The sequence below is a fragment of the Megalobrama amblycephala genome, linkage group LG3, assembly GCF_018812025.1.
Source record: "Megalobrama amblycephala isolate DHTTF-2021 linkage group LG3, ASM1881202v1, whole genome shotgun sequence".
NCBI classification, from domain to species: Eukaryota; Metazoa; Chordata; class Actinopteri; order Cypriniformes; family Xenocyprididae; genus Megalobrama; species Megalobrama amblycephala.
In genome coordinates this window covers 27,424,392-27,448,347 of record NC_063046.1, presented here as the reverse complement: position 1 = coordinate 27,448,347, position 23,956 = coordinate 27,424,392, and the positions used below count along the sequence as shown (strand labels likewise).

The following is a 23,956-nucleotide window of genomic DNA, read 5'->3' as shown; positions in this document are numbered from 1 at the left end:
ATCCCCTCTCTACCTTTCCAGAGGAAAGAAAGATAATGATCCTTACTAATCCTGGAGTTGAATGCGAATCCCCTCTCCTTTATTCTTTGAAAATATCCTTTACTCTTAAGAAATTAGCCTTCATTCAAAGGGGCCACACTCCAGCAAATTGTGATGCTTAGCACCTCTTTACTCATTATAAATGACTTAAGATGCAATCAAACTTTTAATCCACGTTTTCAGCTCTGATCTTCAGTTGGCCAGTGTGTGTCACCGAGGCCAGCCAAGTTGCTTAACAGAAAGTCAATCAGGCAGCTTAGCTAAGCAATGGCCAGGAGGGAGCGAGAGAGAATCACATTGTTATTGTGGACTTCATTGCTCTATTCAAAAGGTCAACTCCTGTAACACAATGGGAGCTTAAGTACATTCACAATACCTTTGCAAGTTTGCATTCGTTTGATAAAAGGAGCATGTCCTTTTGGGGGGGCTAATCTTTCGTAAATACCCATGGATCTGTTCAATATGTAACTAGTTATGATCTGCCTGGGAGATGGGAGTGGGAAAGGCAAATGCCAAATATGGGCTGCTGCCATTTTGGAGACAAGCCTCATGTGTCTTAAAATACACACAGGAAATTCTTAATTTCTGCTGTTCAGTGTTCAGGTAAATATATATAGTCAAACCAACAATTGGTCAGACACTAGATATAATATTTTATATTATATTTTACTAGTGGGTGCAGGACACTATAGTTCATTTATGTAAGTGAGGATAGCAAAATAAAGTAAACTGTGACATATTATACCCAAAAATTCTTCATACAGTGGACTACCAGTAAAAACTTTGACCTGACCATGTTTTGCTTAAGTGTTATCTGACATAAGATTAAAAAAAAATTCTGACACAGTTTAAGTCTGAGATTGTGTCATATTTTATTACCATTTTTTTTAAACTATAGTGAATAAACTGTATTAATTAGGGCTGCACGATATATCGCATGAGATTGTCACGCGCATTTCGTCAGAAAAGCCGGTTCCTTAATTACCGCTAAATCGCCATCACCTGCTTTCAAATGGAGCGGCATTTAATAGACAGAGCCATAGATCACTGACAAGCTACGCAATATCGCGTTCATTATCGAAGGCGATTCATCTGCGATATGAACGCGATATTGCGTGGCTTTTCAGTGATCTACGGTTCTGTCTATTAAATGCCGCTCCATTTGAAAGCAGGTGATGGCGATTTAGCGGTAATCAGGGAACCGGCTTTACTGACGAAATGCGCGTGACAATCTCATGCGATATATCGATATGCGATATATAGCAGCCCTAGTATTAATGAATGAAATGTTCAAGGTGTCTGAATAAATTTTGGTTTGACTGTATAACCATCTCTACAGGTGGTTTCTATAAAAATGTTATATATATATATATATACAAAACCCCTCCATGCTGGTGCAAGAATAGGATATTATAGATAGAATAATGTCTTATAATGCAATAAATGTTACTTACAAAAGAAAATGAAACTTTAAACTTCTACTAACTTGCTAAATTAAGCCAGGCTATCGGCTTGATTACAAAAAAAAAAAAAAAAAATCTGCTATGACCAGCATCAAACATAACATGCAATATAAATATGTAGCATGGAGATTAATATTCAAAAACTCCACAAAGTAGTAAATATTCATCGAGAAATTGTGGATCAGCCTATTGTAAGATGAGATGTGATCGTATGCTAATGTATGATAATCAGGTGCCCAGAGGGCTAATGGACGCTGCTCCCTGCAAAATGCCATTGGCATTTTAAATGGTGTCCTGTCTGTACCAGACTGGCTATGGGAGACAGACAGCTGGAAATGTGTCATGAATGTGTGTGTGTGTGTAGAACTTCTTTCCTATTCAGCAAGATTAGGGATGACCAATCCTTTTAAGTGTCCACAGTGTCCCCAAATTAGTTGACAAATAACAGACATAGACTTTAACTTTCCTTTTCCCCCACCAAGAATTCAGGTTCAAATTTTTATAAATTTGAAAGTGTATATTTAAGGTGATGTAACTAATGATTATATGCTTTTTTTGTAGTTGAATGGTCAAGTGGTGTAATATTAATTTTTAAATGCATAATCTGTGTAGTCTTGATTGAAGTCATCCTTTTTTTATAGGAATTATATAAAAAAAAAAAAAAAATGTTTAAAATGTTTAAAACAGATGAAAATGTAGCATGTAACACTGCACAGCACTCCTCTAACTGCCATTTGCCATACGGAAACACTGAATTATGCATCTTTTTGACAGCAGTGGTAAAAGGGAAAACCAAAGTATTTATATCAGTGAGGACAGAGAGGAGAACTGGGGAGATTTGGGGGGGTGAGATGGTCTGCTCAGCAGTAATCACTTTAGCCACAGCACGGGCAGCTGCCTGATGGCTCCTCTACAGGCAGTATAGGGCTTTTACATCTGTTCTCTGTTTTCACGGTCTCCAATTCAATTTCAGTTGGCAGATCTTCCCAACATATGAGGACATTTTTAAAGACATGCCTTCCACACAGCAAGACAAATGTTGGTTTCTGTGACTATGGGCCAGTGAAATTCAGGAAATACCATGATATCTCAACCGTAACACACTGCAGTTTTATGCAGAGCGAAATCACTTAATTCTAACTTAAAGCAATGTGAGGTTACTTACCGGGAGTCTCTGTGGAGCGATGTTAGGCCTCGGTTGGTTCTGCACAGGAGGCATTGAGGGAACTGAGATTAAAATGGAAATAGAAAAAGCACGAGTCAGAGAGACAGAAAAAGGGATGCAGAACGAGAAAGTGGGGCGGCGTAACACAGACTCCATAAAAGTCTCTTCTTGCTATGTGTCTAAACCATGGTTTGTCACAGCTGGTCACAGAGAGAGGGCTGTTCTGCTGATTAAACTGTGCATCTCTCTCTCGAGCAGACTGGGCCACCTAATGAGATAAACTGACAGTCAAAAGGAGTAATTTCACTGTGAATCATTTCACCTCCACAGATGTGTGCAATTCAGAAAGATGGTTTAATGCTGATGGGCTGCCTACAGAGTGAAGGCCATACCAAAGAGGTGGTGTGTGTGTGTGTGTTTCTCTTAAAAGGACCAGAGTGAAAATTTGGAGTAAGCATAAGCCAAAAGTGCAAAGCCTAAAAATGAACATGGAATAAGTACTTTACAATGTTAAACACATCTTACAGCAGATGCTCAAAACAGCTTCCATCCACCCAAATATATGAATATCAGGTTGCTGGTTTTGTCTCTAGGGTCGTACCTTGCACAGGTGAGGAGGAGGGTCCTCTGAAGTGTGGGTTAATGTGAATGTTCTTGGGGTGGTGCTGTTGATGCTGCTGGTGTTGGTTGGGATGTGCGTTTGAGTGCCGCGGTGGTGAGCTCAACAAGCGCAGTCCGTGTGTGTCGTGTTGTGTTCTGGGCCCTGGGGAACGGTGGGACAGGTGTGGCATCAACAGCTGCAGCGGCTGCTGAGGAATTGGGGCACCCGGATCTGGGAATAGCCCTGGACCTCCACCGCCCCTCGCACCAGGCAGACGTGACTGATGGTGGTGATGCTGGAGCGGAGTCGTCATTCTGAGCTGCTGTTTAAAAAAAAAAAAAAAAAGGGGAAAAAAAGAGAAACAGAAAGACCTTCAATCAATAACCTAAGCCTTCTCTCTTTCACCCCCCAAAAATCATTATCTTGTAGAGTTGTGACCTTGGGTCTCAAGACGACCCCTTTAATCAAGTAATCAATCATAAGAGTCATGTGACTGAATCTGAATTAAATGAGGAGTTTAAGAGGAATACAAAATGCTAAAAGTACTCCCTCAAAAAACATAGACTGTGCCTCTGTGTCCTTGTTGATTTATGCTAAAGGACAGCATTTTTGAAATGATAAGTGAAGGATTGACTACCCAAACTCACAGATTATGTATTGCAGTCTATTTCAGAAAGGCTTGCACATGTAAGCACAATATATTTATTAACTCATCATTAGATGAAGACAACTTGTACTTTAAATGACAACTCGTAGACAGGAGTGGAAGGGAATTCAATTAAAACATTACAGCAGTGCTCTATATACCACTGTCTGAAGCATAACGTAAAAGAACACATCAATGTCGAGGAATGACAAGTTGTGTCAAAAGCCTGAAAAGGCTTTCCTTCTCAATAAAAGAAAATCAGCTTTAAAAAAAAAAAGAAAAAGGTGCAGCATGAACGTTCGAACGAACAGCTCAAGCGCAAAGGGATTACACCCTCGACAGATATTTAATAATAAAATAAGCGCAGGAATCTAAATCCTTCAGCAAAGTACAAATTTAATTTGGTGTAATGCTTCCTCAATGGACTCCCGCCAAGTTATTTGCCATAATCCATATATCAACATGGATAAGAGGGGGAGTGAGAACAGTGATAATTGACTTTTACTGAAAAGCAAACTGACTCCAGTCCACAAGGGTGAGACAAGACACAAGTCAATGCACAATAATCTAAAACTTCTTTAATAGCCTCAAAAGGAACAACCCAATTGCAAGAGGTCTGCTTGACCATCAAGTTAAAATTTGTGTTTGCAAACAGAATAGCTGTGTCACTACTAAAGTGTCCAACTGCTGTAAACAATTTTATTGTTTATACACTATAGTTTGAGGTCAGTAAGATTTAATGATTTTGAAAGAAGTCTCTTATGCTCACTAATGAAGCCTTTACTTTTTCATAAAGTACAATATTGTGAAATATTAGAATTTAAAAGAACTTTTTTCTATTTTAAAATTTTACAATGTAATTTATTCCTGTGACAGCAAAGCAGAATTTTCAGCTTTCAGCAAAACTAGATTACAATTGCTAGCCTCTATGAAACTGCCTACCCTACCTTTAAACAGAGCTTTAATACTCTCAATAATGTTTTTTAATAAACTGATCTAGATTCTGCTAGGACAATTCAATAAAACTTTATCATTTATACAAAGGATAAAAGGTTATTGTTTTTATCATGAGTCATGACAAACATGTATGGCACATACAAGTGCTGTGACAACTGACTTTGAGCTGGTCACACAGGGTCTGTTCTTCCATCTTAAGTATTTTGAACAGAAGCAATGTAACAGAAATCGGTGGTCTTGAGAGGTTCTTAAAACTGGAAAGGTTTTTTGCTTAAAAATATGCAAAAAATAAATAAATAAATTCTGAATTACAATGTGAATCCAACCATTTAAGTGGCTGCTGTCAAATTCTGAGAAAGCAGGGCTGAACATTAAAGGCACACTATGTAAATTTTCACCGCTAGAGGTCACCTATTCAAAACAAAAGCATAGATTGATGACGCCGAGATTGAGCACGGTAGCCACTTTGAAAAAATTGTGTTTTTCTTTGAGGCATGGTAAAAGCATGGTACTCGTGGAAAATCAAGAAAACAAGATTCAAACAATAAGACTAAACGTGTTGAGCTATATAACAATTATTTTTTGTCTATAAATGTAACCAAACAGTGATTCCCTTGTATAATAAAACATGTAATATATTAAAGCGTCTTTGGTGTTTCCATGGTTTGTACAAAATAAAACCGGAAATCGAGGGTAACACAGACATGATGTCACTGATAGGCGACGCACGGACACGGTCCGTGTCCTGGTTAAAAAGTGCTTATTTCTCTGGATTGAAACATTCTTGGAAACACCTGTTTTTTAAAATATTTTAATTCAAAAATCTTACATATTGTGCCTTTAATACTTGTCCACCCCTGAAAAAAAAGGAATACCACCAAAATATGGAGGGTTGTCAGATCAGACAACTACAGCATTCTTCACACTGTAAACGTGCCACAGAAAAAGTGCATTCAAAGGATTTTTCTCTGAGACGTGGCTTAAATGCATTTCCACAGGAATCACAGAAATTGCAGGGAAACAAATGCAGATTGCCAATTCATTTGCACGCACTGAATGTCATGACAACAGCAGAGTTTAAAAGCATTGTCTTACTAGCTGACTCAAAAATTTTACCTTCCAAATGTGTCTTTGTTCCTTCGGGGCTTTACAATTGCACAGACAATTCTACCACCACTCTTTTATTTTTGTTAGTCAATTAAATGTAGGAGAAGCCCAGGAAACCCCTTGGCACAGAATCACCATGGATAACAATCAGCATACATGCTATTTGCTGAGGGAAAGGTTTAGATCAGAGGTAAACAGGACAATTGCTTATCAGTACTTCCTTGTGAGAAGCATCTCAATGGTCACTGGTCAATAGGGGAGTAACGATTCAAATTACTCATGGTTTGGTTTGTATCAGTTTTTTTTATGTTCAGTTTCAATACGTGTGCCATGTTGAGGGGAAAAATTACTACTGTTAAATAAAAATAAATAAAATATGAACAAATCAAACTTCAAGCAATAACACAAATTCAATAGAGCAGGGATACAAATGAAACGGTGCTTTTAAGGTTTTTCAGGTAGGTCTAACAGTAGTTTTCAGGCATTTTTGAATTGAATAAAGTTACAAAATTTAAGGTATATTAGGCTGCTGTCACTTTAAGACAATGCATGGATCCAATACACTGATTCTGTGCACAGGCGTTGTCTTTCTCATCGGTTTACTTTCACTTAAGCCATAACTGACTGTTTACAAGGATACTCGCTAAGACAGGCATGTTGGCAATTTTGTGTCAGTTTGTCCTTCTAAGTGCAAGAAGACATGAAAGAGAACTCAAGTTAGTATTCGCACACCGTCTGAGACGTGGCATTCCGTGTGCTTCGGATGTATGCGCACATTAAACTTAACATGCAGCAAGCCTGAGTTCTTTGTCGTTTCTTCTTGTGCTTGAATGTTTAAATTGGCAAGGCTTAAAATGCGCAAATGATAAACTTTCGTGAAGATGCAGTACTGGCTCACTAAACATCCATACTAATCCATTCTAATAAAGTAGCCTAGAGAAAAGCAGTTGAGCCCAGAATTTTAACGCAACTCGTTTAAATTCACGAGCGTTTTCCTCATATAGAAAACTGTTAGAAAACGTTTAACGCCGCTTAATGTAGCCTAGCATAAGTGATATTAAAAGATCAAATTCGGCACAAACCAATTTTTCTGTATATTATGCTTTAATATAGTGTTTACTAAGTTTGATCTTTTAATGGCACTGTCTTTTTTATGGGAGGAAAACACTTAATTAAATGTGTTGCGTTCATATTCTGGGCTCATCTGGATTTCTGTCCATAGTATGGTGTTTATGTTTGGTTCGTTAATAACACTGCGGGGGGATTTAAAATAAAGGTCACCTTAATATAGTATATAATATTATATATATAGTTTGTGTGTCCTGGCGCCAGCCCTGGAAAGATTGCGACAGCTCGAGAGACGTCCATATGGTCTCACTACAGTGTATGGTAAAGTAGTCAGTCACTCCTTGCGTATGATGAATAACAGTTAAGCCGAGGGATAGCACAAAATTACATAAATCTCTAAAATTATTACGCAATAGGCTAATATGTGTGTGAAGTGAATGAGTGCAAACCTGCAACGCAAATCAAATAGCCGTGCCGTTTGTGTCTCTCAGAAATCAGAGCTTTGTATAAAATACTGCATCATAAACATTTTATACTATTTGATATGTATTTAAATGTTTTAAACCTTGCGAGATGATAGACGATATGTAACACAAATGGTTGAAAACTATGAAATGAGCAGCGCGTTCGTAAATCAAATAGCCGCGTTTCTCTTGCGTCTCTCAGAAATCAGCTTTGGCTGCTATCAACTAAAACACTACATCATCATACACACTTTCTACTATTCAATGCCTACTTAAATGCTTAAAACATTGTACTATATGATAAATTAATGAGTGCAATGTATGAATGAAATGAAGCGCAATAGCAAGTCAAGACAAATGTAGGACTATATTTTTTTCCCGCAGCCAAATGCCGGACGCCGGAAGATCCGGCATGGTGCCGGAAAACTTTAAGCCCTGCAAAGACAACTATAAATGTGTTTTAATAAGTTGGTCATTTATAATCTTGATAGTCTTGAAAGTTTGTTAACATGGGGAGTTGTACAACATTCCCATGTAAACTTAAAAAATAAATAAATAAATAAAACCCTTGTGTCATATTGCTGCACGTGAATGAGTTAAGCTTTCTGTTTTACATCATCTGCATCATCTGTTCCGAAGATGAACAAAGGTCTTACGGTTTGGAACGACATGAGGGTGAGTAATTAATGACAGAAATGTAATTTTTGGGTGAACTAACTCTTTAAGACTAAATTTGGATATACTTGGTTAAAAACCTTCAACAAATTAAAACTAAAACAAAATAATAGTATCATAAAAATACAACAAGTTTCTTATAGGAGTAGAATTATTACAGTCCAGCAAAATATGTTCAATGAACAGTGGATTCTGACAAGATGAACATTTTAAGGAATTGTCTCCTGATAGTAAAAATTAGTGTGTGATCCAATATTGTGTGTACATGACTTGATGAACAGGTTCAGTAGAAATATTCGTATTTTGTGCAATTGCAGAGACCCGTCATTTTCTTACCTGCATTCCCAAATTCACTTGCATCAATGGAGGCCTTTGCTCATTTATTCTCCCTTGACCTCCATCACCACGGAAACCTCCCATTCCAAATAGAGGAAAATCGCCTCTTCCACCGACTCCTCGTCCTCCTCTTCCCCCTGATCCCACCTCTACCTGCCATTCCTCCCCTCCCTCCATCTGTTCTTGGCCCCCCTCTCCCTCGTCCACCAAAACGGCCCTGCTTCCTCTGACGCTCCTTTTCCTCAAACTCCTGCAGGTCTGCTTTAGCTTCCTCAGAGAGCTCTGAAAGGAAAGACAAAGCAAAAAAACAAATTCAGATGGTTAAAGATGGTTTAAAACAACTCATCTAAACCATCTTTCAAAAGTTCTTTTGGAGGATCAATTTAGTCTTTTTTTATACTGCTCATAAATAAGATAATGATAAAATTATTTTATTAAAATAATATTTTTGTTTACAAGCACTTGGGACTATTTTTTTTTTTTTTTATATATAAAAACTGTCCCAAATGTACTTTAACTTAAGTCTGGAACGGTACTGTCACAATATAAAACAAACAAACAAAAAACAATTAAGAATTCTTTCAGAAACACAAGATATACAAAGAGACATCAGATAACTACTGTCAAGTTAATATTTTCAGTTAACCTGACACCTTACAAACACCTGATGAACAAAAATATTTTGGTAAGACTGTATAACTATGTAGGCTTTGCTCATGAATATTAATTATGTCATGTTAATCCAGAAGGTTTGCCTTACTGACTTAAAGGAAGACATAGTTAAGTTTAGGGATAGGCCTTGATGGCCTAATCATATGGACAACTAGTCACTCAGACCTGTAGAATGAACTGTAGAATCTAAAATGACAGTCAGGTGACTCAAAACAAGACCATATGATATTTCTAAACCTGTAACAGTACAAAAGGTGTTTCATGTTAATTCCTAACCTAATGTTTCTGGGATGTTCCTTCTTTTACTGGCAGCATCAGACAGCCTGACCACCGTGTCATCTTTCCGCTCTGTCTTAAATCGCAGACGTCTAGACTCTTCGACATCTTCCTCTTCCTCATCAGACTCCTCCTTTACATTTGCATCCTGCTCTGGCTCAGCATCTGGATCATTTTCATTCTCCACCTGAAGCATACAGCACACATAATTAATCAGACTCACGCCAATGTGATTTTAAGTACCTTCATGAAAGTGCACAAACCGTCTGAAGCAGTCATTCTTTACCTCCTCTAATTCAGTGACCTGAGAGCTTTCCTGCTCCTCAGTTTCATCTTCATGCTCCTCCACAGCCACTTCCTGTTGGTCAGTCTGCTCTTCACTATACTCAGTCGGGTATTCATCCACCTGCGAAGAACAAACAAATATTTACTCAGTTCAATGAAAATTCAAGCATGACTTGAACATCTGGGCTAAACTGATCTCTTGTATATCACGTATTATTTGAAACACCTGTTCTGGAGCGTGTCATAGGTCGGCACTACCAGAACCTGTTAAATGCCAAAAACGACACTGATGAAGATAAAATATTAGAATGAAGCAAAATCACTTTTGAATGAAAATGTTAATGCCACAGCTGAGAGAGAGGCCAGAAAGGCCCAGTGCAGCACTCTGAAGTTGGGGAGGGGAGGGAAGGGGGCGCTGAAGGGGAGTCTTCCTAAATTAGCATAACAGTGGGAGCCCAGTCTCATTACTATGCCCTATTACCATTCCTGCTGATATTTGAAATTCAATGAGATGTAAATGTTTGACATGATACACAGAGAATGGGAGATAAACACGCACACGGCTCAGTGGTGGTGAAAATATCATTGACTGTTGTCTTTATACACACATACACACACACAAACAGACAGACACAAAGAAAGCTCGAGCACACACATAGCTCACTGACAGGGAAAATATCATCATCTGATTTTAAAGCAAATTCTCACACACGCTCGAGCACAGAATGTACAAAAGCATCTGGAAAGATGGGCGCACACCACTTGTGTTGACTACCCTGCTGAACCTACTGTCTCCCTTCCCTGCTATTCCTACAGATTTCTGTTCACCTGTTATAGCCTACAGGTCCTCTAGCCCATTTCCCTCTGCTTTAGTCCACATTTCACTCTTTAAATTGAGATTTTACTTTGACTGTGGGAATCTGAAAATTCTGATATACACGCTGTATAGACTATTTTGGATATTGTAGTGAACTAAATACTTTACAAATTAAAAATTACTTCATTGTACCAGTACCTTGGAATTCCATCCCCGCAGAGAAATTGTCATGACAACACTGGTAAAACATCTAGTATACAATAATGCAACTAACAATATATGTATTACTGATGTGATTAGGTACCTGCACAGTGTACACTATCAAATGCAAAACTCAGTCAAAATGTCTGTCGTGGCAAGGTCTAATAGTCAAGGACAAAAAAATTAAAACCAAAGATGGATTCCCTGTCCGAAGCCTAGGGATGTCACAGTGAGGAAATTTTCACACCAGTATATAAACATGCGACAACATTGGTATTACCGATAACATAGTATATTTGAAGCATTACTTTTGCTTTTTAATTAGGGAACATCGGTACTGACCAATTTCTTATCAAGATCTTTATAAGATATTTGTCAATGACATTCATTCTGTTGTGCTCCAAATATTCCGCCGTCGTCTTGTCAGTCATCTATCCTTACTCACGTGAATCTGACTCCAGCTGCACTGTGCTGCACGTCCGTCTAGCGCAATTACTAGGGGTGTACCGATACCCTCAGGTCACGACTCGATAAATATCACAATACTGAACTCACAATATAATATAATTATTGCAATACTCCAAGACATATGGTAAAAGGTTAACAAAAATGTACTGTTGATTAAAACACTAAATTTTGTATTACATTGGGGGTGGAAACGAATAGGCTTGGATTTGGTGCTGGTAACCCAATGTACAGGACAATGACACCAGAATAAAAATATTCATGATTCTGATGCTGAAACAGATTTATTTTAGACAAATATGCTTGCACTCTGTCACTGACTAGATATTTAAAATAATGTAGGCCGCTTTTTACTGGTGACATAAGACATTTGGCATTATCAGGACCCACATATATTAGATAGACTATTTGAACGTACTCCCATTTTTTTAATAAAACAATTTGTCGCTTGAAATGCAGACATGTAAGATGCTGTCAATTAGCTGAACATATACTTGTTTAATTAGTGACAATTAGCCTACATTTTAAAATCTTTATTTGAATATGGCAAAATGATACCTCATTCTACAATATTTCTTTGATTAAATCGCTGACAGAGAGTCCTCTCCCATCAGCCAATCACTGTGGGCTAAGCGTGTTGACATCATCCATAGCAACAAGGTCAACCCCACCCTTACTCTTAGCTTAAGACTTCTGTCTATTCCTTAGTAAAAGTTTGTCTCAGCAGCTTTGTGAATAGGTTAAGAGAAAACTTTTAGCCAAGAACTTTTACTGCTCTTTAGGAGAACTCTTAGTGGCAAGATAAAATGTTTTGTGAATACGGCCCCAGGTGTCTATCAACTATCAGTTAATGATTATACTAAGTACTTATGAACGATATTAATTTAAAACATGTAGCTACCTATATATTGTATAATAAAACAAATTGAATGTAATTTCTTTCACTTGATAAACTGTTAATAATAATTATAATAATAATTTAAGCCTATTAAGTGAATAATTGAACATTACATTTTTATGACTGAAATATTTTGACATTTAACATTTAATTTAACACGTAATTACAATAAAGATGATTGTAAATACATGTAGAGTAAGTGTAAATGCGTGTATAAACTAACCTATCAGGCTAATTGGATATTTGTATAAATTCATCTCCTCTTATTTGTGGCATGTCCTTTACTCCACCTTTTCGTAAAACTGTTTCTTTACTGCTCTCACATCTAAGCAACATAAATAACAAAAAGCAGCATTTCTTACTTATAGCAATGTACATATATTAGAGTACAGTCAGTGACTAACTTTTCCCTTTCAGGCACTAGCACATGATTCAATAGCAATTATTCTTGCAAGGCACCTTTTATAATATCTCTGGACAACATAAATTTCACTGTTATGGAAAGTCAACAGTGCTCAAGCAAACTTGTATTTGAAGAGACAGTGTTTTTAACTCATATCCTTGAGAAAATGTGTGCTGTATGCTTCTATTACAAAAATCTCCAGGGTATTTTTCTACAGTGAATCCAGATCTCAACAGTAACAATAAGACTTTATAATAATGCACAGAAATATAAAGAAACTCGCACTGAACAGACAAAACTTGCAAAATGTGATGTGAGGGCAAGCCCTGTGTGCACCTGTCAGCAAAGTCCTGGACACCGGTGATCAAGCGATCACCTGGACAGGCAGAATGATCAACGACATCTGTCCAGCATTAAAGGTCAATGAAAGACAGAACAAAAGGAGCAGTCTGATGAGCCTCGACTCCTGCAGGATTTTTTCTGTGTCTTTGTGTAAAGTGACTAACCCTGAAGTTCTGGTCTATTTTATTTAGGTCCCTGAACACTGAAATAAAAATTTTGGAAAATAAATAAAAATCACTGAACATTTGTACATACTAGGATTGTAACGGTTCTTGTTTAAAAACAAAAACCTCAGAGTCGAGAAAGACAATGGCTGTTTCACAATATGTGTTCTTAAGCGATCTTGTGTTCTTGGTTGAAGATCAGTTCCAATTCTCAAGAACGCAAGAACAGAGGACGCATGAAAGTACCCGGATGTGTTCTTGATATTGAGGATGCATCGAATACAGACTTGAGAGAATTGAACCGTTAAAAAAATCCCAGAAGATGCTGCGGGCGGTCGACATACGGAAGCCTGCAAGCTTTAAAGTTCTCGTTCTCACTTATGAGATTCCCGCTACAAGCTCGCAAATACGTGACGGCTCGTGAAGGTAAACATTTGTCCGTTTGTTTTGCTTAATTTTAATAAAGTGATAACCTGAAGAAAGTCTGGAGTATTTTTATTGACATAAAAAATCATCTTAAAGGTCCCATTTTTCGTGGTTTTTTGAAGCTTTGATTGTGTTTACAGTGTGCAATATAACATGTGTTCATGTTTCGCGTGTAAAAAAAAACACAGTATTTTTCACATAATTTACTTATCTGTATACCGCTGTTTCCACTGTCATAAAAACGGGCTGATGACTTCCTTGTTCTATGAAGTCCCTCCTTCAGAAATACGTAACGAGTTCTGATTGTGCCAGCGGTTCCTGTGTTGTGATTCGACAGCAGCTTAGCGCTCCTTGCCCGGAAAGGTCACGCCTCTTATCATAACGTGGAGATGCACGCGCTCAGTGTTATTGTAAACATGTCTTTAATTTTACCCTATCAATTTGAGCCGGAATCAGACCCGGTGATTGGACTGCGGGATGAAAATAACAGCGTTTCGACGACATGGCGACAAACACACTCTACAAACGCAACTCTTGTGTATTCCTGTGGGCGGAGGTTAGTCAAAAAACTGTTTTAGTGATGTCATTAAAGAAGGAAGTAGAGGGATGTAGTCCAAACTGGCCGTTCGATGTAGGCGACTTCTGTTAAATAAAATATCTCGCTTGGCATTGAACTTTGAGCTTTAAAATTTTACAGATTTTATTTATACTCTAACAACAACATTACACACTAACTAAAGTTTGAAACATGGGATCACAAAGAACGGGACCTTTAACATTGACAAAGCATGTAACACAAAGACTACTCATTTTCATAAATACACGCGGTGAAATAAAAACATATAAAATTTTATGAAAAGTCTATAATAATATGATGATAATAATATTTAAATAGGCTGTGACATTTGTTTGTGATGTTATGTTGCATTTATTGTGCATTAGCCGCTACTTATAATATGCTGAGACTGTGTCCTCGCATCCTTCCCAGTTCATTCTTTCAAGGTCGCCTGGCAAGACCGGACTCCACGAGAACACAAGTCCATTCTCTGTGTTCTTGAAATTGAGAAACAGCCAATGTATCTGTGCATTGTCTTAAAGTGACAGCAGCCTAATATAGCAACTGCTGTCTGTGTTTTAATTGTTAAATCAAACAAAAGACAAAGAAATCACTCAATGCTCTTGACTAAATAACTTTTGTTACTTTAATAAGGATTCATCTTTATTTAATTTATACAGTGATGATTATAAGCAGTTATTTAATATTACTTTATTCAATTTCTGTACCAGTTAGAGCTACCTAAAAAATTTTTATTAAATTATTTTATTAAAAATTATTTTATTTGTATCTTTGCTCTATAGTATTTTTTGTTGCCATTGCTTGTAATTTGATTTTGTTCTTATTTTCTTTATTTTTATTTGACAGTAGTCCTTATTTTTCCTGAACATAGCACATACTGAACTGTACCGAAACCGTGACCCTGAAGTAACCTGAGTAATTTGAAGTTATACCCCTAGTACATATACCAGTAAACACAAATAAATGTGATGTTTCCTGCATTTTTTGCAAAAAAAAAAAAAAAAATTCTCAGCTTGCTAAAAAAATTTCAACCAAAAAAATACTACATTAATAAAAACACAAACTACTTGGCAAAGTTGGCCTATTCACCTGTAGCATGTCTCCAAAAGAGAGAGAGAAAAACTCATGCATTGGGTTATGATGTCTCCTCCAGATTAAAGGCAAGACATCAATGTCTATCATGTAAAAGAAAATAATATCCTGCTTGGAAACAACTACATTTTTCCTAAGGTGTTTGTTTATTTTAATCAAATACAAGTGATAATTACACATAATATATAAAGTGTTACTCTTGTTTCAATAAATCTGCAAAATTGTGATATCAGACATCACAAAAACCAAGTTGTCATGGCTAAACCCCTATCATCTGGTATTTCTGATAAGGTCATAAAGACTTTAAGATACATTACGACTTAAAACTGTGGTATGATGTAAGAGAAATTCATTATAAGCAAATGTTCTCTACAGAGGACAATAAAGAATTGCTGGGTGACAGAAGGCAAATCTGAAGAACTCTATACTGAGCATAACAGAAAGTCAGACCAAAATGACTATGACATGTATCTTGCACACAGCACATGAACTGACCACTTACAGGGAAAATGCTTAATCCTTTAAACCGTTCCACACATTAACTCTGGATAACAGTAAACACAAAGATGCTAAGCCCCAGCAGCTAACCGACCTTGTAAACAGAGATATCATGTGGTCAAAGAAAACAGAATTTAAAGCTGATTTTAAGCAATGGCAATATTTTTCAAGAGTGCAAAAAAGCTGGCAAAGGTAGCTTTTCACCTTTGTATTCACAGAAAAATACTTTTCCATGTCTCCTGCGGTCCCGATTATGTTTTAGCAAAGCAAGTCAGTTTACTACACATTCAAGTGAGTGTTGTTTTGTTTTTTGCATTTATTTCTTCAGTACAAATCAAAACATAAATTAAGGCGAATATCCCAGCCTCCAAACCTCAAAAAAGCAGAAACTAAGATTCTCCTTGGCATACCTTAGAATAGAAGTAGCACTTGTAGAAAATTCCTTAAAAACAAACAAACAAACAAACAAAAAAAACACCTACATTTGACTTAAGATACGTTATCAGGTGTCCCAGACCCATGTTTAATAGATTGGGCCAATCTATTGACCTCTATCCAATCTGGTTGGACAGCGTCCAGTCTTCTGAAGACACCATCACTTGGGTTTGAATTAAGAATACGTACGGCTTTGTTTTTCCTTATTACATCTTACTAACTTTTTTGATGTCTGATTAATAAAAGGAATTGTTCATTTAAGTAGGATTTTAAAAACAGTAGAAGTTTAAAAACTGATCTGAATGATTTATGAACATATGGGTTTGGAACGTCATGCGTGGCGAGTCAATAATGACTTCTCTTTTTTAAGTGAACTGTCTCTTTAAGATCTCAGTAAATAAATAAATAAACATGTACAGAAAAGACACAACTCATCAATCATGCCACTGTGTCATGCTTGCTAAAGACCACTTTAAAAAAGGTCAATAATCTTTTCACCTACAGCCAACTTTATCAGATCCTGTCTGGGAGCCCTACCCATTAACCAGCATGGATTGGCAGGACATCTGCTGAACAAAGACTGTGAAAAGAGTCTCACCCTGAACAAAACCTTGAGGCCCGAGGGTCACAAAGCATGAGTTGTCAGGCTGAAGATGTGGAGGAAATGTGGTGGGGGATTAAGGAGAGTGTAAGCAATAGAGATAGCAAGAGAAAGCGTTACTTACTTGAAATTCGTCATCCAGTGGCTCGTCGATCTGTAGGTCCAGAACTTCATCTTGATATTCATCACAATTCTGGTCTCCTGTGTATTCCAACCCTTCCTCCTCTACTTGGTAATCATCTGCCTCATACTCCCCAGCCTGAGAGAAACCCGCTTGGCACCCCTCTGTCACTTCATAGGCATTATCAGTATATCCACCTTCATCAGGGTCTTCATCTTGAAGATGACCAGAGGTGCCCAGACCCAGTGTTGCATTTAAACTCACAGCCTGACCACTGGATCACAGACACAAAGACAAATATGTTAAGCACTGGACAATAAAGTAATACATTTGTAGATTTTCATTTTGCTTTTTGCATTTTGATTTTCACTCAAGTGCCCTTGAGTTACCACAATTACCAGATTAGAGACTGAATTTAAGCATGTCACCTAAAATTGTTATTTAACACAACTCATTTTTATTGCAAAAAAGAAAGCCATTTGATTAAAGCAGAAGGTGTCAAAGTTAGTTCAATGTCATCTTTAATAATGTTATGGATGAACTGCTCTATTGATTTTAGAGCACTGAAGCTTTGCATAAATTACTGGGTGAAGACCATTTTGACCCCAAAATTGAAAAGTGAACAGCATAGGTAATGGTGCATTCTATATTAATTGCGAGCTAACATTTTTCTATACAACTTGTAATATAGGCTATTTTGGACTATACTGCAGACTATTCCATCATTCATCATAATAAAAAAACATCAGAACAGATTTATTAAGTGGTGGCTTCAACTGTCATGACTTAAAATAAACTTCATTTTATCAGTTTAGAAGATCAGCATAATGTTATATTTGCCCGTTTCTTTTTTACAAACATGTTTTACATCAAACACTTTGCCAATTAAAGGCCTGGTTTCACAAACAGGGCTTAGATTAAGCCAGGATTAGGTCTTAGTTCAAATTAGATCAATTAGATCACAAAAGATATGGTTTATGCAGTGTAGGCCTAATTAGGAATGTTGTTTACTATGGCTGCATTCACAGTCACTTTTTGGGATATACAGTGCACAGCATAAATGAGTACACCCCTTCTGAAACTTCTGAAAGTCAGCAATTACTCAATTACTTAGAAGACATGTTAGGGTTCTTTAGAGATATAATGTTCCAGCAAGTCTGCTTAATCAATTACAAAAGAAGCTTGTCAAAATTACTCAGAAAAATAAGATTTTCTTATCAAGGTGATAAAATGTTGTATAGCAAAAATGAGTACACCCTCCTAAAAGTTACTAAATAAAATAAAAAAAAATTTAAGGCAATGTTTGATCAACAAGTAAGTATGTTGAACTAAAACATTTAAAGAGAAGTAATTTGTTGACAATTAAAAGTGTTATATAGCCCACTGAATCATTCTCAGAATTAATGCTGACAACAATGGAACCACTTGGGAGAGAACTGTCAGGAGACTGATTTCTTAGCACAAAAGAGGACAGTGGCACAAGAGGATTACCAAATCATTGTTTTAAGTGTGAAAATATAGCAAAAGTAAAACAGAAATTCAAAAACAATGAACTTGTGACAAGGCCCCTGAAATAATCAGGCCTTCATTTTAAGCTTTCATTTAGTGATGAGGGATTTTTTTTGTTAGACAAAGCCAGCAAAAGCTATGAAGAGAGTGACTGTATATCTCACAGAGTAAGATGCAGCCTGCAGAAATGACATGCATGGTTGTTGTTCTCACTGGAACTACCCAATGTAGCCAAAGCACAATAAAGTCAGTTAGCCATTTCCAAAGCCCATATTTACAAAATATAGATTCTGGAAATCAATACTCTGGTCTCATGAGACCAAATCAATCATTTTGGATCTAACAGGATCCAAAATGTTATTGTGTTGCTAGAGGAGGAGTACAGTGAGAAGTGCCTGGTTCCCACAGTAAAGTTCAGTGGTAGTAAAGCTCTTATATAGGGATGTATGAGTGCTGGAGGTGTGAGGGAGTTGTGATTTATCAATGCTGTCATGAATTCCCACACCACTGTGTAATTTATTACACAAACTTGAAACAGAATATGTTACCCTTATTACCCTCATTCCCTGCATTGTTGGACATTTTTTCAACATGACAATGAGAATATGCATTCTCCCAAGGTGAAAAACCTTCTGTATTGCACTCAATCTTAACACTCTTGAGCGCCTGTGGGGGATTCTCTAGAAACGAGTTGAGCAACACTCCCCATTAAAGATCAGACTGATGTATTTCAAATGTTTATTTCTTTTAATTTTGATGATTATAACTGAAAACTAAGGAAAATCCCAAATTCATAATCTCAGAAAATTCGAATATTACTTAAGATCAATACAAAAAAAGGATTTTTAGAAATCTTGGCCAACTTAAAAGTATGAACATGAAAAGTATGAGCATGTACAGCACTCAATACTTAGTTGGGGCTCCTTTTGCCTGAATTGCTGCAGCAATGCGGCGTGGCATGGAGTCGATCAGTCTGTGGCACTGCTCAGGTGTTATGAGAGCCCAGGTTGCTCTGATAGTGGCCTTCAGCTCTTCTGCATTGTTGGGTCTGGCATATCACATCTTCCTCTTCACAATACCCCATAGATTTTCTATGGGGTTAAGGTCAGGTGAGTTTGCTGACCAATTAAATGTGGTACAGAGGATGTTTTGTTTCATACATTTTTGCAATATTACTTGAAACTCTCTTTACTAACTGATAAAAGACTATTTATTAGGTGCACTGAAAGGAATATTATTAATATACATCATCTGTGCACGAGGTAGGGCCTTAAAAACATCAGCCAATCGTTTATGCGATCATCGCGTAAACGATTGGTCCTCTGGCTTGTCAATCACTGCCATTGTGAGAGGCGTGCGCGGATTGGCCCTCTGGCTTGTCAATCACTGCCATGACGTTCCTTGTGACATGCCGCTGCGAGCTCTAGTAACTTTTCACACTCCGCATGCAATGTTTTTGTCAGGAGACAGGAGTAACAACTGCAGATTATGAGTTACCTGCGGTGAGTCCGACATAATGAATCCACTAAGTGAGCGGCTTAACGATTGTAAGGCCTATTATGAATGTAAATTGATACTTATGACTGATCGCGCTCAAACGCGTCCAGTCAGAGCCAGTTGCGTTCAGTCTGCGATTACAGTCGGTGTTCAAATTCCATGTGAAAGAATATAAATCTGCTTCAGGAGCAGGAAACAATCGCTGTATGTTGAGCACAGTCAGAATGTTTTAGCTAGTCGTTAAATGTGTGCCCGGCTTAATAACACAGCGAATGCCGGTGGTAAACAAACACTCGTGCACGAGTTTTGGGAGGCGTTCACTTGAAATGAGCTGTGAAGGAGGGGGGTTGTTCTTCCCCATGCACTCATTTCAAAAACTCAGTCGACGAAAACATCCTCTGTACCACCTTTAAGAACAGGGATACCATGGTCCTTAAACCAGGCACTGGTAGCTTTGGCACTGTATGTAGGTGCCATGTCCTGTTGGAAAATGAAATCTGCATCTCCATAAAGTTGGTCAGCAGCAGGAAGCATGAAGTGCTCTAAAACTTCCTGGTATACGGCTGCGTTGACCTTGGACCTCAGAAAACACAGTGGACCAACACCAGCAGATGACATGGCACCCCAAACCATCACTAACTGTGGAAACTTTACACTGGACCTCAAGCAACGTGGATTGTGTGCCTCTCCTCTCTTCCTCCAGACTCTGGGACCCTGATTTCCAAAGGAAATGCAAAATTTACTTTCATCAGAGAACACAACTTTGGACCACTCAGCAGCAGTCCCACACTTCTGACGCTGTCTCTTGTTCAAGAGTGGCTTGACACAAGGAATGCGACAGCTGAAACCCATGTCTTGCATACGTCTGTGCGTAGTGGTTCTTGAAGCACTGACTCCAGCTGCAGTCCACTCTTTGTGAATCTCCCCCACATTTTTGAATGGGTTTTGTTTCACAATCCTCTCCAGGGTGCGGTTATTCCTATTGCTTGTACACTTTTTTCTACCACATCTTTTCCTTCCCTTCGCCTCTCTATTAATGTGCTTGGACACAGAGCCCTGTGAACAGCCGACCTCTTTTGCAATGACCTTTTGTGTCTTGCCCTCCTTGTGCAAGGTGTCAATGGTTGTCTTTTGGACAACTGTCAAGTCAGCAATCTTCCCCATGATTGTGTAGCCTACAGAACTAGACTGAGAGACCATTTAAAGGCCTTTGCAGGTGTTTTGAGTTAATTAGCTGATTAGAGTGTGGCACCAGGTGTCTTCAATATTGAACCTTTTCACAATATTCTAATTTTCTGACACTGAATTTGGGATTTTCCTTAGTTGTCAGTTATAATCATCAAAATTAAAAGAAATAAACATTTGAAATATATCAGTCTCTGTGTAATGAATGAATATAATATACAAGTTTCACTTTTTGAATGGAATTGGTGAAATAAATCAACTTTTTGATGATATTCTAATTATATGACCAGCACCTGTATGTTTAATACATTTTAGTTTTGCCATCTTTCCATGAATTGTATTAGTGATCATAAAGAAAATACATCTTTTGTATTTGTTCAGAGGGGGTGTACTCATTTATGCTGTGCACTATACAATAGCAATTGCCTACAAGTGTGAATCCTGAAATGTTTTGTTTATTCATCTGTATGATCAAACAGATGAAGTCACAATCGCATTCTAACCAACCATAATGGTAACCATAGAGACAGTATCAAACATGGCGATGTCCATAAAACAGTGAAGGTTTCCAACGATTGACAGTGCATTATTACATAAATGTTTCCATTCGAGGTGTGAGTTCATACATTAGATATCAAAAGATGTCAAAGATGTCTATTTATAACATGTTATTGAAGCGTTGATCATTGTAGCCAATCACAGACATAATGCTAGGATCGACTTGGTACCGAACTCTGTACTTTTGACAACACTACATATCAGTAAAACCAATAAAATTAAGGATTTTATTTGGAGTACCTCGCATTTTGGTCCTCTTCATCACTTTGCAAAAGGTCATCGTTAAGCTCCTCATCTGACAGTTCTGAGGGGTTCTAAGGGTGGACAACAAAATTAAAAAAATTCTTTGTTTAATCTACTTGATTTTTCGTGAGATTGTTACAAATACTGCCTTTTAAGTTTTGGACATAAAGTACACCTGCTGGCAATTATTTCTGTATTCCTATCAGTTAAAAAATGCTTAGGTCAGCAACTGAAAAACAAAGGATATGCTTTCTGCTATAACAACAACAAAGTAAGAACAGAGGATTATATGATATAGTGTAGAGAGGAGAGAAACTGGCAATGATGAAAATTTCACTTTACCTTTTTTGATGACAGCCAATCTTCTTCAAGTAAGTCTCCCTCTTCCAAATCACTGTGAATTGATAAAAATTGATTAAATAAAAATACGCCCTTTTCACAATAAATCTCTGCGAAATGCCCGATTTCAGCAAAGCAATGCAAGATATTAAAGCAACAACTACATTTGCCTTTCAAACACCACACCCAACAGCAACCAATGAAGTCTATGTATACAGAGGTTGGACAATGAAACTGAAACCACAATAATTTAGTAGTATGGTGTAGGGCCTCCTTTGCAGCCAATACAGCATCAATTGGATCAATACAGGAAAGACAGTGAAGGTGGACTCATCAGACAACAATACAAGTTTCACATTGTCCACAGGCCAAGATTTGCACTGCTGGCACCATTGAAACATTGAGACTCCATGAGACACATTGAGCATCATGAGACATTTGCCATTGGAACGAGTGACCAAAGGTTTGACTGTAGCAGCCGGACCATGAATGTTGTCCGTTTTAGTGGAAACAGGAGAGTCAAGATGTGCATTTAATACTGCATGCGAGTTGAGCAGCTGTGGTTTTATGTTTTTTGAAACAGTCCGGGTTAGTACCTGGACATCCCTTTCGGACAGCTTCCTCTTGCATTGACAGTTACTCCTGTTGGATGTGGTTCATCCTATGTGGTGGTATGGTGACATTACCCTGAATACCATAGCTCTCAATAAATCACAAAGACTTGCTGTCCTGGTCACAGATGCACCAGCGAAATGCTAATGCCCCAGAGTGCAGTCTGGCTCACACCCAATTTCATTGGGTGCGTGAAGAACAATTCATAGTGCTCTCTACTCCAGTGTTGTGATCTAACAGACACCCGGTAGAAAGTAACATGATTTAGAAATAGCAATAAACTCTAGCAAGATGAATTCTACTGAATCACAACAATAAGAAAAAGAAGACTCAATTCAGTAGCCTATTTGTGCGCTGTCTGTGACGGGGCATTCTGTGCGTGTGCACACTTCTCTTTCGTGTTATTTCAGCAAGGCAAAACACAAGCAACTGATAAACTTTAGTGACGATTCGACACACGATCGGACAGCAACTGTCCCGGTTCCTGAGCGTCTTTCAAAAGCTCTAAAAGGAGAATGCACGTGTTGGCGATAATGCACAAACTGACATTGCATGAAAATGTGGAGAGTGGGACAGTGATTAAGACTTACCTCTCCAAGTCGTCATCATTTTCTCCTCTCCGTCTTCTTGACCTTTCAGCACCAGGCTTATCGTATTCATCAAAGTCATCATCTACATACAGACAAGAGAACTTTCATTATCATATACACAAAATTAAAATTCTGTGATCATGTACACGCCCTCTTGTTCCTCCAAACCAGTATGACTTATTTTCTTCTGCAGAACACACACATACATATACACAGATATATATATATATATATATATATATACACACACAGATATTTTATATATACATATATATATACATATATATATATATATATATATATATATATATATATATATATATATATATATATATATATATATATATATATATATATATATATATATATATATATATACACACAGATATATAAGAATGTTTAAAACCAAACACTTTGTGGCCATAAACTATATGGTTAAACACAAAAGACATTTCTTAAAATATCTTCTTTTATGTTCCACAGAAGAAAGTGGGTCATACAAGTATGAAACTACATGAGGGTGAATAAATGACAATTTTTATTTTGGGGAGAACTCTCACTTTATTGTTACTATATAGTAATAACAACTGTTTATCAGATAATCAGCTCAATATTCCAGAAAAAAAAAA

The 23,956-nt window shown here is 37.4% G+C and overlaps 1 protein-coding gene across 1 annotated transcript in view; it reads right to left on the bottom strand.

Moving 5' to 3' along the window:
* rbm33a (RNA binding motif protein 33a) overlaps window positions 1-23,956 on the bottom strand; it is a 59,985-nt gene that overhangs the window by 27,518 nt on the left and 8,511 nt on the right. Inside the window, 10 exon segments of the mRNA XM_048184781.1 lie at window positions 2,668-2,729; window positions 3,269-3,590; window positions 8,522-8,651; window positions 8,653-8,803; window positions 9,470-9,656; window positions 9,756-9,875; window positions 16,798-17,068; window positions 21,784-21,857; window positions 22,129-22,180; window positions 23,328-23,409. Of these exon segments, the coding sequence (XP_048040738.1) occupies window positions 2,668-2,729; window positions 3,269-3,590; window positions 8,522-8,651; window positions 8,653-8,803; window positions 9,470-9,656; window positions 9,756-9,875; window positions 16,798-17,068; window positions 21,784-21,857; window positions 22,129-22,180; window positions 23,328-23,409 (1,451 nt within the window).